At 42.1% G+C, this 12,197-nt stretch overlaps 1 protein-coding gene across 4 annotated transcripts in view; it reads right to left on the bottom strand.

Moving 5' to 3' along the window:
- The window catches only part of LOC103039720 (spermatid perinuclear RNA binding protein), a 156,256-nt gene that overhangs the window by 49,940 nt on the left and 94,119 nt on the right, over positions 1-12,197 (bottom strand). For 3 of the 4 annotated variants that reach the window (XM_049468460.1, XM_022680950.2, XM_049468461.1), the window contains exons 4-6: positions 9,786-10,072; positions 8,660-8,876; positions 2,570-2,717 (exon numbers count right to left, since the gene is read on the bottom strand). In XM_049468460.1, the coding sequence (XP_049324417.1) occupies positions 2,570-2,717; positions 8,660-8,876; positions 9,786-10,072 (652 nt within the window). The remainder of the gene's footprint in view (positions 1-2,569; positions 2,718-8,659; positions 8,877-9,785; positions 10,073-12,197) is intronic. The other variant, XM_049468462.1, reaches the window with a different exon arrangement.

The raw sequence follows: 12,197 nt of genomic DNA, 5'->3' as shown, positions 1-12,197 counted from the left end.
TATCCACTTATACACACACAGACACACGCACACACACACACACACACACACACACACACAGACACAGACACAGACACAGACACAGACACAGACACAGACACAGACACACACACACACACACACACACACACAGACGGTCCCACTCTCATTCGTACTTACCGTATTTTTCGGACTATAAGGCGCACTTAAAAACTTTTAATTTTCACAAAAATTGACAGTGCGTCTTATAATACGGTGCGCCTTTTGTATGGATTTTACTCGTCAGGTTGTAAGGAGCAGTAAACACACACTCCGTGCAGCATTATAGAGAGTTTCAGTGCTATACAGAGTCCAGAGCCGTGCAGCTCCGAGGCTGAGCAGCAATAGCATTAGCTAGATGCTAACCGCTAAGCTAGCTAGCTTATTCACTGAGATCAGTATTATCTAAATTTTACTCGTCAGGTTGTAAGGAGCAGTAAACACACACTCCGTGCAGCGTTATACAGAGTTTCAGTGCTATACAGAGTCCAGAGCCGTGCAGCTCCGAGGCTGGAGCAGCAAATAGCATTAGCTAGCTTATTCACTGTTCAGAGATCAGTATTATCTAAATTTTACCCGTCAGGTGTAAGGAGCAGTAAACACACACTCCGTGCAGAGCCGTGCCGCTCCGAGGCTGGAGCAGCAATAAATAGCATTAGCTAGATGCTAACCGCTTAGCTAGCTAGCTTTTTCACTGTTCAGAGATCAGTATGTTCTAAATTTAGCACTTTTAATACTGCTGGAGCAGTATTATTAGAGTTAGATGCTAATCGCTAAGCGTTCACCGTTCAGAGGTGAGTTATCGGCCTGTAAGTCTGTGCTGCTTTGCCTGGCTAGCATTAGCTAGATGCTAAGCGCTAACTCTCTCAGAGGTGAGTTTTATCAGCCTGTAATCTGCTTGTTTACCGTGTTAAAACAAGCTACGGGGGACGAATCGCTAGCTAATATCTCACTGTCTTACCAGAACACGCAGGATTACTCAGTGTAACGCTGTCGTTTAAGTTTGGGTTAACTTTACTAGTTTAGGTGACTAGCTAGCGTGCTAGCGGATAGCTATGCTAACGCTGGTGCAGCAAGCCTTAGTGGACATCTGGAAATCTAAGCTTACTGTAAATAAACTGAAGCACGTTACTCACCCAAATAAACAGTTTTCAGGAGAGGAATCTGTGTAGATTAATATCCAGCACTCGTTTGACTTTGAAAGAGCTATATTTTGTATACTGAGACGCTCCACCGGCAAGCGACCACCCCCGGTGAGGGAAGGGAAACATGGCGCCACCCCTGTTCACTTTGATATAGGCACCCTTTCTAGTGTCACTTAACGCGCCTTATAATGCGATGCGCCCTATGTATGGAAAAATAGCAGAAAATAGGCGCTTTGATAGTGCGTCTTATAATACGGTGCGCCTTATAGTCCGAAAAATACGGTACACACTCTTGCACTCATGCTGACATGCACTCTCACACTCGCTCTCTTACACTCGCTCTCTTACACTCGCTCTCTTACACTCGCTCTCTTACACTCGCTCTCTCACACACTGATACACTCACATTCGGACTCTCACACTCGCGCTGACATGCACTCGCTCTCTCACACTCTCGCACTTGGACTCTCACACTCAGACACAATCTGACTCTCACACTCGGACTCTCGCTCTCTCACACACTGATACACTCACACTCTCGGACTCTCGGACTCGCTCTTGGACTCAAATACTCTCACACTCGGACTCTCGCTCTCTCACACACTGATACACTCACACTCGGACTCTCGCACTCTCAGACTCTCAGACTCGCTCTTGGACTCAAATATTCTCACACTCGGACTCTCGCTCTCTCACACACTGATACACTCACACTCACACTCTCGGACTCTCACACTCTCGGACTCTCGCACTCGCTCTTGGACTCAAATACTCTCGCACTCTCACACACTGATACACTCACACACTCACACACTCTGACTCTCGCACTCTCGGACTCTCGGACTCTCGGACTCTCGGACTCTCGGACTCTCGGACTCTCGGACTCGCTCTTGGACTCAAATACTCTCACACTCGGACTCTCGCTCTCTCACACTGATACACTCACACTTGGACTCTCGGACTCTCGCACTCTCAGACTCGCTCTTGGACTCAAATACTCTCACACTCGGACTCTCGCTCTCTCACACACTGATACACTCACACTCACACTCTCGGACTCTCGCACTCTCGGACTCTCGGACTCGCTCTTGGACTCAAATACTCTCGCACTCGGACTCTTGCACTCTCACACACTGATACACTCACACACTCTGACTCTCGCACTCTCGCTCACACGCTCTCGGACTCTCGCACTCTCGCACTCGGACTCTCTCTCTCACACTCGCTCTTGGACTCAAATGCTCTCACACTCGGACTCTTGCACTCTCACACACTGATACACTCACACTCACACGCTCTCGGACTCTCACACTCGCACACACTCTCGCACTTGCATGGACACACTCACACAGAGACACACACTCACACACAGAGACTCTCGCACACACTCTGGTACTCTCTGGTACCTGGTTGTGCGGTCTCCTCCTCGTCCTCTCTGATCAGTGGTGAGGTGAGCATGACCTTCAGTGTGAGTTTGGGTTCTGTGGTGCTGCGGATCAGGATGGCGGCTTCGGGGATACAGCACTGCACCTCGTACTTCTCCTCCGTCAGCTTCTGCACCAATCAAACACACACACACACACACACACAGATCAAATACATACAATTAAATAATTAATATTCAACATTTTGCATCATTTTGATGTTTTAGGATTCAAGTCCAGTTCCACCCGAACAAGCAATTATTATCTAAGAATGACAAAATAAAAGCATTAAAATATACAATAAAGAAGAAAATAGATAAATATGAATAAATATAAACAGGAAAGGTAAATGGCAAAAGTAGCAACAACATGAAAGAGTGAATTAGGAGTGAAAAAGGCACTTTTCCTGTTTATTTTAATGTTTTAGTTTTAGTTATTGCTTTATATTTTACTGATTAGACTTTTTTAGATTTTTACTTTTGTTCATAAAGTCATAAAGTATGTGGCTTCGAGTGGTCCAGGGGACTAATTCGCTGGTTCAAATCCCGGACCTGCAGCTTACCATCAGCTGCCAGAGCCCAGAGAGAGCACAGTTGGTCTTGCTCTCTCTGGGTGGGTACAATAGATGGCGCTCTTCCCCTCATCACTCCTAGGGTGATGTGGATCAGCACTGCGTCTGTGAGCTGATGTATCAGAACCGAGATTTTTTATTGCCATGGGAAGGGTATTTCACAAACGTCTCTTTTTTTTGTTTGTGCAATTTGATGTTTATGTTGTTTATTATTAGATTTATTTTTTGTAGAAAGAGTGTGGACAGTACACTACAACCCAAACCTTTACCGAATTGTGTTTATTATGTTCTTTATTTGATTAAATTTACTCTACAGCTCAGATTCTGGGTCACATTACTATTATTTGCTGGATTTTAGGACGTTATTAAATTACTGAAGGAACAGGTTGCACCAGGGAAGCTGTTGGAGGTCTGAATCTGTAGGTTCTGTATGATCCGGACAGTAATTAGTGTGGATGGAATTAAATTTACTGTGCTCTTGTTTGCTGTATATTACACAGCCAACAGGTTGCAGGTTAAAGCAGCAGTCCCTAATATATATATTTTTTAAGGAGTTTCTTTGAAAGACAAAATTAGATGAAACAAGCCCTTTCATTCACAACACCCCCCCCCCCCATGCAGTACATAAAAAATATAGCACAAAGGTGTATATAAAGTGCTCATATACATAAACATATATAATATGCATCACCTGCATATATGAATAACACATTTACAAGCAAGCAAAAATTACACACATTGTCTTGTATTGTTCTTGACTGAACTATTTAAAAAATAGACTAGTTAAGCATCACTAAAGTTAAACAAAAACTTTTTGAATTGAAACCAGCAGTATTACTGAGTGAGGAGGGGATACAATATTCTAATTAATAACAACATGTAATTGATATATATTAATTTATAAAAAAAATACAAAACAAATGAGGCAAAGTAATACAAGCTCTATATTATTACTTTTTTGTGATTTAGAATAATATTTATCAAGTTTAGGATAAAAAGTGTTAGTTAATTGTATCCATTTTAATATAGATTTTATATTAGGAGAGTAGTGTCTATTGTTATGTGCATTACAGACAGAAAAGAGCATTTTTTTTATGTTTTTCCATTACTGGAACATAAATCACATCTGAAAGGGTTAAGTGCTCTTTAACATTCTTTGTGTAATTACACATTTTCACCACAGAGGTCTCCAAATCCTTAAAACTTACAGATGTTGCTTTAAAGTAGGAGACTATGGTTCAGTGGTGGAAGCTGAAAACTGGTAGAGGTGGGTAACAATATTAATGAGTCTACAGAAGCATTTGCACACTGATAATGCAGAATTGTGTCCACATGAAAACTCACAAAGCAGTTACCCCCCACTAGAAGAACCGTCCAGTCCTCCAGTAGAAGTACATCCCGTGTGAGAGTGTGGGTTCAGTGCAGGGCTGACTGTATGTTTTATTGAATACGTCTGTAATTGATTATGAATTATTAATACTCTAAATATCGATGCAGCTGAACCGTCACCATCAGCACCAGCAGTGCGTCACAGTGCAGCAGAGTATTTTTATACTACTCTACACACAGCCTTCAGGACATCAAGGACGCAGTTCTGCACACCTGATCCATTAAAGCCCTGCAGAGACCAGAACCGAGCGGCTGCTGGGGATGGAGTAGATCAGGTAGTAATGTAGTAGTGATGATGTAGTAATAATATAGTAATAGTAGTGATAGAGATTATACTAATAATGTAATTGTAGTAATTGTAATGAGAATGTAGTAATGTAGTAATTTTAGTAATAATGCAGTTATAATGCAGTAATGTAGTAGTGTAGTACATGCAGCAATGTTGTAATTGTAGTTATAATGTTGTAGTAATTGTAGTAATAATGCAGTACTTGTAGTAATAATAGTTATACTGTACAAATGTTAGTAATAATTAAATTATAAAACTAGTGGTAATAATGTAGTAACTGCAGTAATTGTAGTAATAAAACAACAATGTAGTAATTGTAGTAATAATGCACTAGTAATGCAGTAACTGTAGTAATGATGTAGTAATAATGCAGTAATAGTGCAGTAATTGTAGTAATAATGTAGTAACTAGTAATAGTGTAGTAAAATGCAGTAACTAGTAATAATATAGTAAAAATTCACTAACAGTGCAGTAATTGTAGTAATAATGTAGTAATAATGCATTAACTAGTAATATTGTCGTAATATGCAGTAATAATGCAGTAACTAGTAAAAATGTAGTAATAAAGCAGTAATAGTGCAGTAATAATGTAGTAACTAGTAATTATGTAGAAATAATGTAGTAATAATGCAGTAATAGTGCAGTAATTATGCAGTAACTAGTAATAATGTGGTAATAATGCAGTAATTGTAGTAATCATGTAGTAATAATGTAGTAATAATGTAGTAATAATGTAGCAAAAAAAAGCAGAATTATCACAGTTCTATATAATGACACTTGCTCAGTACACACACACACATACAGCAGATTATGCAAAGTGAAGTGTGTGTGTGTGTGTGCGTATAAAGGTGTAATTTATGATGATCTGGTTTGATGGGCAGGATCAGTGTAAGATAAGACTTTAATACATTCTATTAATTCCTGACCTCCAATCTGCAGTGCTCTTTTCATGTAAACCAATGAATTCAATTACTCCTCACCCTCTGCTCATACACTGAGTGTGTGGAAGAGTGTAATAACAAGCATAACCTACAAAACACACTTACAGAGAGAGAGAGAGAAAGAGAGAGAGAGTGTGAGAGAATAAAAAAGAAGAGACAAAAGCAAACAATGAAAAGGAGAGTGAAAGAATAAGAGGTGAATAAAAAGGGGTAGATATGAACAGAGAAAGAAGAGTTAAAAGCAAAAAGAAGTATAGCAAAGAAAAAGAACGAAAGGAAGAAAGAAAAAGCACAGACACAGAAAGAGGACAGAAAATAGTGAGAAACAGAAGAGAGAGCAAACAGGAGGGAAACAAGTAGACGAATGAAAACAAATGATTGACAAACAGAAAAGAGAACAAGAGATGAAAAAAAAACATTATGTAAAGAGGGAGGACTGCAAGTGAAAGAGCTTGAAGCAGAAAGAAAAAGAAATAATAAGAAATAGCAAATAGAAGAGAAAGAAAAGAAAAAAAAGAGTGAGTGTGTGTGAGCGAGAGAGAGAGAAATAGAAAAAGAAGAGAATTAAAAGAGTTAAGATACAGAAAGAGGACTAAAAAAGGTGAAAAACAGAAAAGACAGATTAACAAGGATGGGAAAGAGAGCAAGAGAAAGAAAAAGTATGTTAAGACCCAAAAACATAAGGACTTCAAATGAGTGTGAAGAAGAGGAAGAGAGAAAGAAAGAGAGAAAGTGAAAGAGAAAACAACTAGGAAACTAGGGAAAGAAAGAGAAGGAAAACAAGTGAGAGAGAGGGAGAGAGAGAGAGAAAGAGACAGAACACAATACAGTGTTGGTAGTATAAAGGGAAGGAGGCTGCTGTTCCATTAAAAGCTGATCTATTACATTATACCCTGACCCACCGGCAGCGGACATACATTTAATGGGATCTCTGTCTGGAGGGGGTGTGTGTGTATAAGTGTGTGTGTGTGTGTGTAAGGGGTAAAATATGCATGCTTTGTATAAATGCGTGTGTGTATGTGTGTGTGCATACGTGTGTGTATAAGTGTGTGTATAAGTGTGTGTATATGTGTGTGTGTGGTAAAGGAGTAAAATATGCATGCTTTGTATAAATGCATGTGTGTGTGTGTGTGTGTGTGTAAGTGTGTTTAAGGCATCAGCTAGGTGTGTCCTTCCGCTGTCCTATATCAGCTCTGGGTGTGTGATTAAGGAAGATCCAAGCTGAGATTAATTACACATGATGAATATAAATAGACTGAGGGTGTCCCCTCAGCACCACCTGCAAGGCCTAAACACACACACACACATCCACACACACACGCACACACACGCACACACACGCACACACACGCACACTAGTGGTGTAATGGTACGTGAATTCTTTGTGAACCATCACGGTTCGGTTAATGTAAACAGTACAGGACAGCCAGTCTATAGGAGACTTGTGGAACCAATGAACATAATGCGAAACTACTGTTCACAAGAGTGTCGCACCAGGAAAGTGTAGCTGTAGCACTATTGCTAGCCCATAGCCTAGCCTGAGCACATGGGCTGGAAACAGTGCACCGGAAAATGCAGCATCGAGTGCACAAGCAGAAAGTGCGCACAGAAACGCAGATAGTTTGCACAGTCACTGTGCTGCATACAAAATTATTGGTCGCCTTTTGTTTTCCAGTGTGAACGCAGGGTTAGGCGCTCGTACTGTGTCTCTCTCTCTCTCTCTCTCTCTCTCTCTCGCTCGCTCACTCTCATGTTCTCTCTTTTGTAGTTTCAGCAGTTAAAGTAATGCTGCTGTTTTTTTCTAAAAGGCGAATCTTCTCATGATGACAGTAGGAGGGAACCCTGGTTTCAAGTATTTAATAAAAGAGCTCGAGCCCCTTTACAACATTCCATCCCAAACTACTGTACATGATTATATGTTTGACTCATTATTGGTCAGGTGACTTCTGCCTGGCTCATTATTGGTCAGATGGCTTCAGCCCGGCTCATTATTGGTCAGGTGGCTTCTGCCTGGCTCATTATTGGTCAGGTGGCTTCAGCCTGTCTCATTATTGGTCAGTTGGTTTCTGCCTGCCCCGTTATTGGTCAGGTGGTTTCTGCCTTTGCTTGTTTTTGGTCAGGTGGCTTCTGCCTGCCCCGTTATTGGTCAGGTGGTTTCTGCCTGCCCCGTTATTGGTCAGGTGGTTTCTGCCTGGCTTGTTTTTGGTCAGGTGGCTTCTGCCTGCCCCGTTATTGGTCAGGTGGTTTCTGCCTGCCCCGTTATTGGTCAGGTGGTTTCTGCCTGGCTTGTTTTTGGTCAGGTGGCTTCTGCCTGCCCCGTTATTGGTCAGGTGGTTTCTGCCTGCCCCATTATTGGTCAGGTTGTTTCTGCCTGGCTTGTTTTTGTTCAGGTGGCTTCAGCCTGTCTTATTATTGGTCAGGTGGTTTCTGCCTGGCTCGTTATTGGTTAGGTGGGTTCTGTCTGCCTCGTTATTGGTCAGGTGGCTTCTGCCTGCCTCTTTATTGGTCAGGTGGCTTGCGTCTAAGTTAAGGTATGCACGCTGCTCAAGCTACAGCATTTCATGTAAGTAGCTTCCTATCTACTTAGCTTTCTTAAATATGCACTTTAAACACACTTTTCCTTACATAAATAACTCACTTGAATTTGGTATCCCACCTTAAATACTGCTAATTTACCATTCCGCCTTAAATGCTGTGCCTTAGGTGGAGTTACATGAACGATACCTCTATCCAGAATTGTGTAACATTCTGAAACCCATATACGAGTCATATTACTGTAATGCATGTATACAGCTGGCCTATGGGAGGGGTGCTCAGAGTGTGAGTTTTATTGATTGCGTGTGCGTGTGAGTGAGTGTGTGTGTGTGTGTGTGAGTGAGTACCTCTATCTGCTGGGGTAGGTGGTCGCAGACAGTGCTCAGTAGTGTCTGTGTGGGTTTTTCTCTGCACATGAGCACCAGCTCCAGATCCATATCCTCCTTTATTAACAGCCCTTTAGCAACCAGACCGATCCGCACCACCCCACACAGTACCCGCCCTCCATCAGCTCCACCTCCACCACCACCACCACCGCTACTGCTGCTACTGCTGCTGCCCTCACTGAGAGAGAGAGAGAGAGAGAGAGAGAGAGAGGGACATGTTAACAATATAAATACCTTCAAATGCAGGTTAATGTTTACAAAAAAATACTATTAATATTGAAACTTTTTATACTAGTAACTATTAAAACATACTAGTGCATCTCAAAAATAAAATATATTATAACACCAACTGGTTCTTTTGGCAGTTTTCCAAGTCCTGCTGGAAAATTAAAAAGGTAAGTATAAAGTGCTGTAAGATTTTGTGGGAAAACAAAACTGCACTGACTTTAGACTTGATAACAAAACACAGTGGATCAACACCAGCAGATGACATGTCTCTCCAAACCATCACTGATCATCAGTACATTTTACATTTCATTTAAAGGAAATAAAGGGATCAGAGTCTGGAGGAAGAGTGGAGAGACATACAGTCCAAACTGCTTGAGGTCTAGTGTGAAGTTTCCACCAATCAGTGATGGTTTGGTGTTCACCATAAGGTTTTGGGTGCACACCACTTAGTATATGGTGCTCCAGGTGCTCCCCTCATAGTATCTGCTGCTCATAACTTAGTATCCGGTATCAGACATAGTATCTAGTACTCACCACATAGGATCTGGTGCTCACCACACAGTATCTGGTGCTCACTACATAATATCTGGAATCTGGTGCTCACCACATAGGATCATGACCAAGAATTGCTCTTATCAATAAGTCTAAATTTTGTCATTTTTTATTGTTCCTGGCAACTTTTATCTTCCTTCTGAAGGTGCAACTATTTTTGCAACCACCTCTATGATGAGGAGTGTATTACTGTATATAGAAGTATATATTAACCTCTGCACTCAGCACTAAAACCACTGTTCATCCTCACAAAACTACAATAATGAATGAACTACAATTCCCATCATTCCCGACATGCGATACTCACTTGGTACTTCCTTCTGCTGATTCGTCAGCGCTGGCCTCTGCCTCCGCCTCCTCCTCTGGAGCACTGGGCGGGTTGGGCTGGTTGGGCGGGTTGGGCTGGTTTTGTTGGTTGGGTTGGTTGGATTGGCTGCACTGGGACTGGTCCAGCCAATCAGAGACGTGTTTGAGGGCGCACTCGACGGTGGAGACGAGACTCTGTACAGCCTCCAGGTCCTCAGAGGACGGGTAGATGGTGGAGTGCTTGGCCATCACGTGACGGTCATCATTCCCAAACGAGCGGATGGACCTCTGAAAAAAAAACAACACAGGAGAAACTTTAGAACTTTAGAACCCAAAGTTGGGTTCTAGCTTATAGAACCAGAGATACAGTCACATGTTAATAGAAAAAAAACACTGTTCACTGGGCTACACAATATCAGGTGCTCACCATCACACATGTGGTGCTACTGGTGCTCACCACCGTGTATCTGGTGCTCACCACATAGTATCTGGTGCTCACCACCGTTTATCTGGTGCTCACCACCGTGTATCTGGTGCTTACCACATAGCATCTAGTGCTTACAGCTTAGTATCTGGCACCCAACACATATTATCTGATGCTCACCAGGTAGTATTTGATAGTACCCTCATAGTATCCAGTGCTCAGCACATAATATCTGGTGCTCACAACTTAGTATCCAGTGCCCAAGACATAATATTTGGTGCTTACCACATAGTACCTTAATCCCAACACACAGAATCTGGTGCTCCACTCATAGCACCCAGTGCTCACTGCTTAGTATCCGGTACCCTACACATAAGATCTTGTACTTAACACAAGTAGTCGTCAATAATATCTGGTGCTCACAGCTTAGTATCCTGAGCTCAGCACATATTATATGGTGCCTAACACACAGCATCTGGTGCTCACCACATAGTATCTGGTACTTACCATATAGCACCCTGTACCAAACACATAGTATCTGGTGCTCACCACATAGTATCTGGTGCTCACAACATAGTATCTGGTGTTCACTACTTAGTATCCAGTGCCCAAGACATAATATCTGGTGCTCACCACATAGTATATGGTGCTCGCCACTTAGTTTCAGCCGCTCACCATGCAGTATCTGGTGCTTACCATATAGTACCCTGTACCCAACACATAGTATCTGGTGCTCACCACGTAGTATCTGGGGCTCACCATGTAGTATCTGGTGCTCACCACATAGTATCTGGTGCTCACCACGTAGTATCTGGGGCTCACTATGTAGTATCTGGTGCTCACCACATAGTATCTGGTGCTCACCACATAGTATATGGTGCTCGCCACTTAGTTTCAGCCGCTCACCATGCAGTATCTGGTGCTTACCAGTACCCTGTAGCCAACACATAGTGTCTGGTGCTCACCACGTAGTATCTGGTGCTCACCAGATACCCTGTAGCCAACACATAGTGTCTGGTGCTCACCACGTAGTATCTGGTGCTCACCACATAGTATCTGGTGCTCACCACGTAGTATCTGGGGCTCACTATGTAGTGTCTGGTGCTCACCACATAGTATCTTTTGCTCACCACATAGTATCCGGTGCCCAAGACATAACATCTGGTGCTCACTACTTAGTATCTGGTGCTCACCACATAGTATCTAGTATCTGGTGCTCACTACTTAGTATTTGTTTCTCCTGGTGCTTCCCTCTTAGTACCCGGTTTTCCACTGCTTAGTTTCCGATACCTAACATATACCACAAAGTATCTTGTGCTCACCACATATTTTTGGGTGCACACTATTTAGAATCTGGTGCTCATTAATGCTGTTTATTTTAAAATGTACTGTTACTCAGGCTATTGTTGAGGTTTTTTTTATTAACTTGATAAAACTGGTTGTTCAAAGGTTATTTTTTACAGTATAGACATCAGTAAAATACTTTGAGACAATTTTAGGCTCCTTTATTTATAAGCTCAAGGACAACCTTGGTCTTCTTTCAGCAGAAACTCCCATTTCAGCATCAGCAGCATCTTAAACATAACCTTCACGACTGCTATAAACACTGCTCTGAGTCTGAGCACAACACAGGAACGAGTTCAGGGGAAAAAGGGCTGAAGTTAAAGAATTGGACGTCTGATTAAAGTTTAATCTGTCAAATTCACCTCTCCTCACCCTGATGCCCAAAAATAACCAGCTACATGAGCTCACGCAGCTCAAACACAGCTTTTAACGGCTTAACTACACCATGCCATTTACGGTATACGGTGTGAGGTGCTATCTTGTGAGTTGAGGCTGCACAATTCCAGGCACAATACTGTATATAAATGATTACAGGTGTGATGTGGTCTTATTAAATAGAGGGTATTGCCTTGTCTTGGGCTTTGAGACATTATTTTTTGGGTAGAGGTACCTTGTGGCAAGAGATTGCTGACTACTTATTTTAGA

The sequence above is a fragment of the Astyanax mexicanus genome, chromosome 20, assembly GCF_023375975.1.
Source record: "Astyanax mexicanus isolate ESR-SI-001 chromosome 20, AstMex3_surface, whole genome shotgun sequence".
Lineage (NCBI taxonomy): Eukaryota > Metazoa > Chordata > Actinopteri > Characiformes > Acestrorhamphidae > Astyanax > Astyanax mexicanus.
The sequence above is the reverse complement of the archived record's forward strand: the minus strand, read 5'-3'. Positions and strand labels throughout refer to the sequence as shown.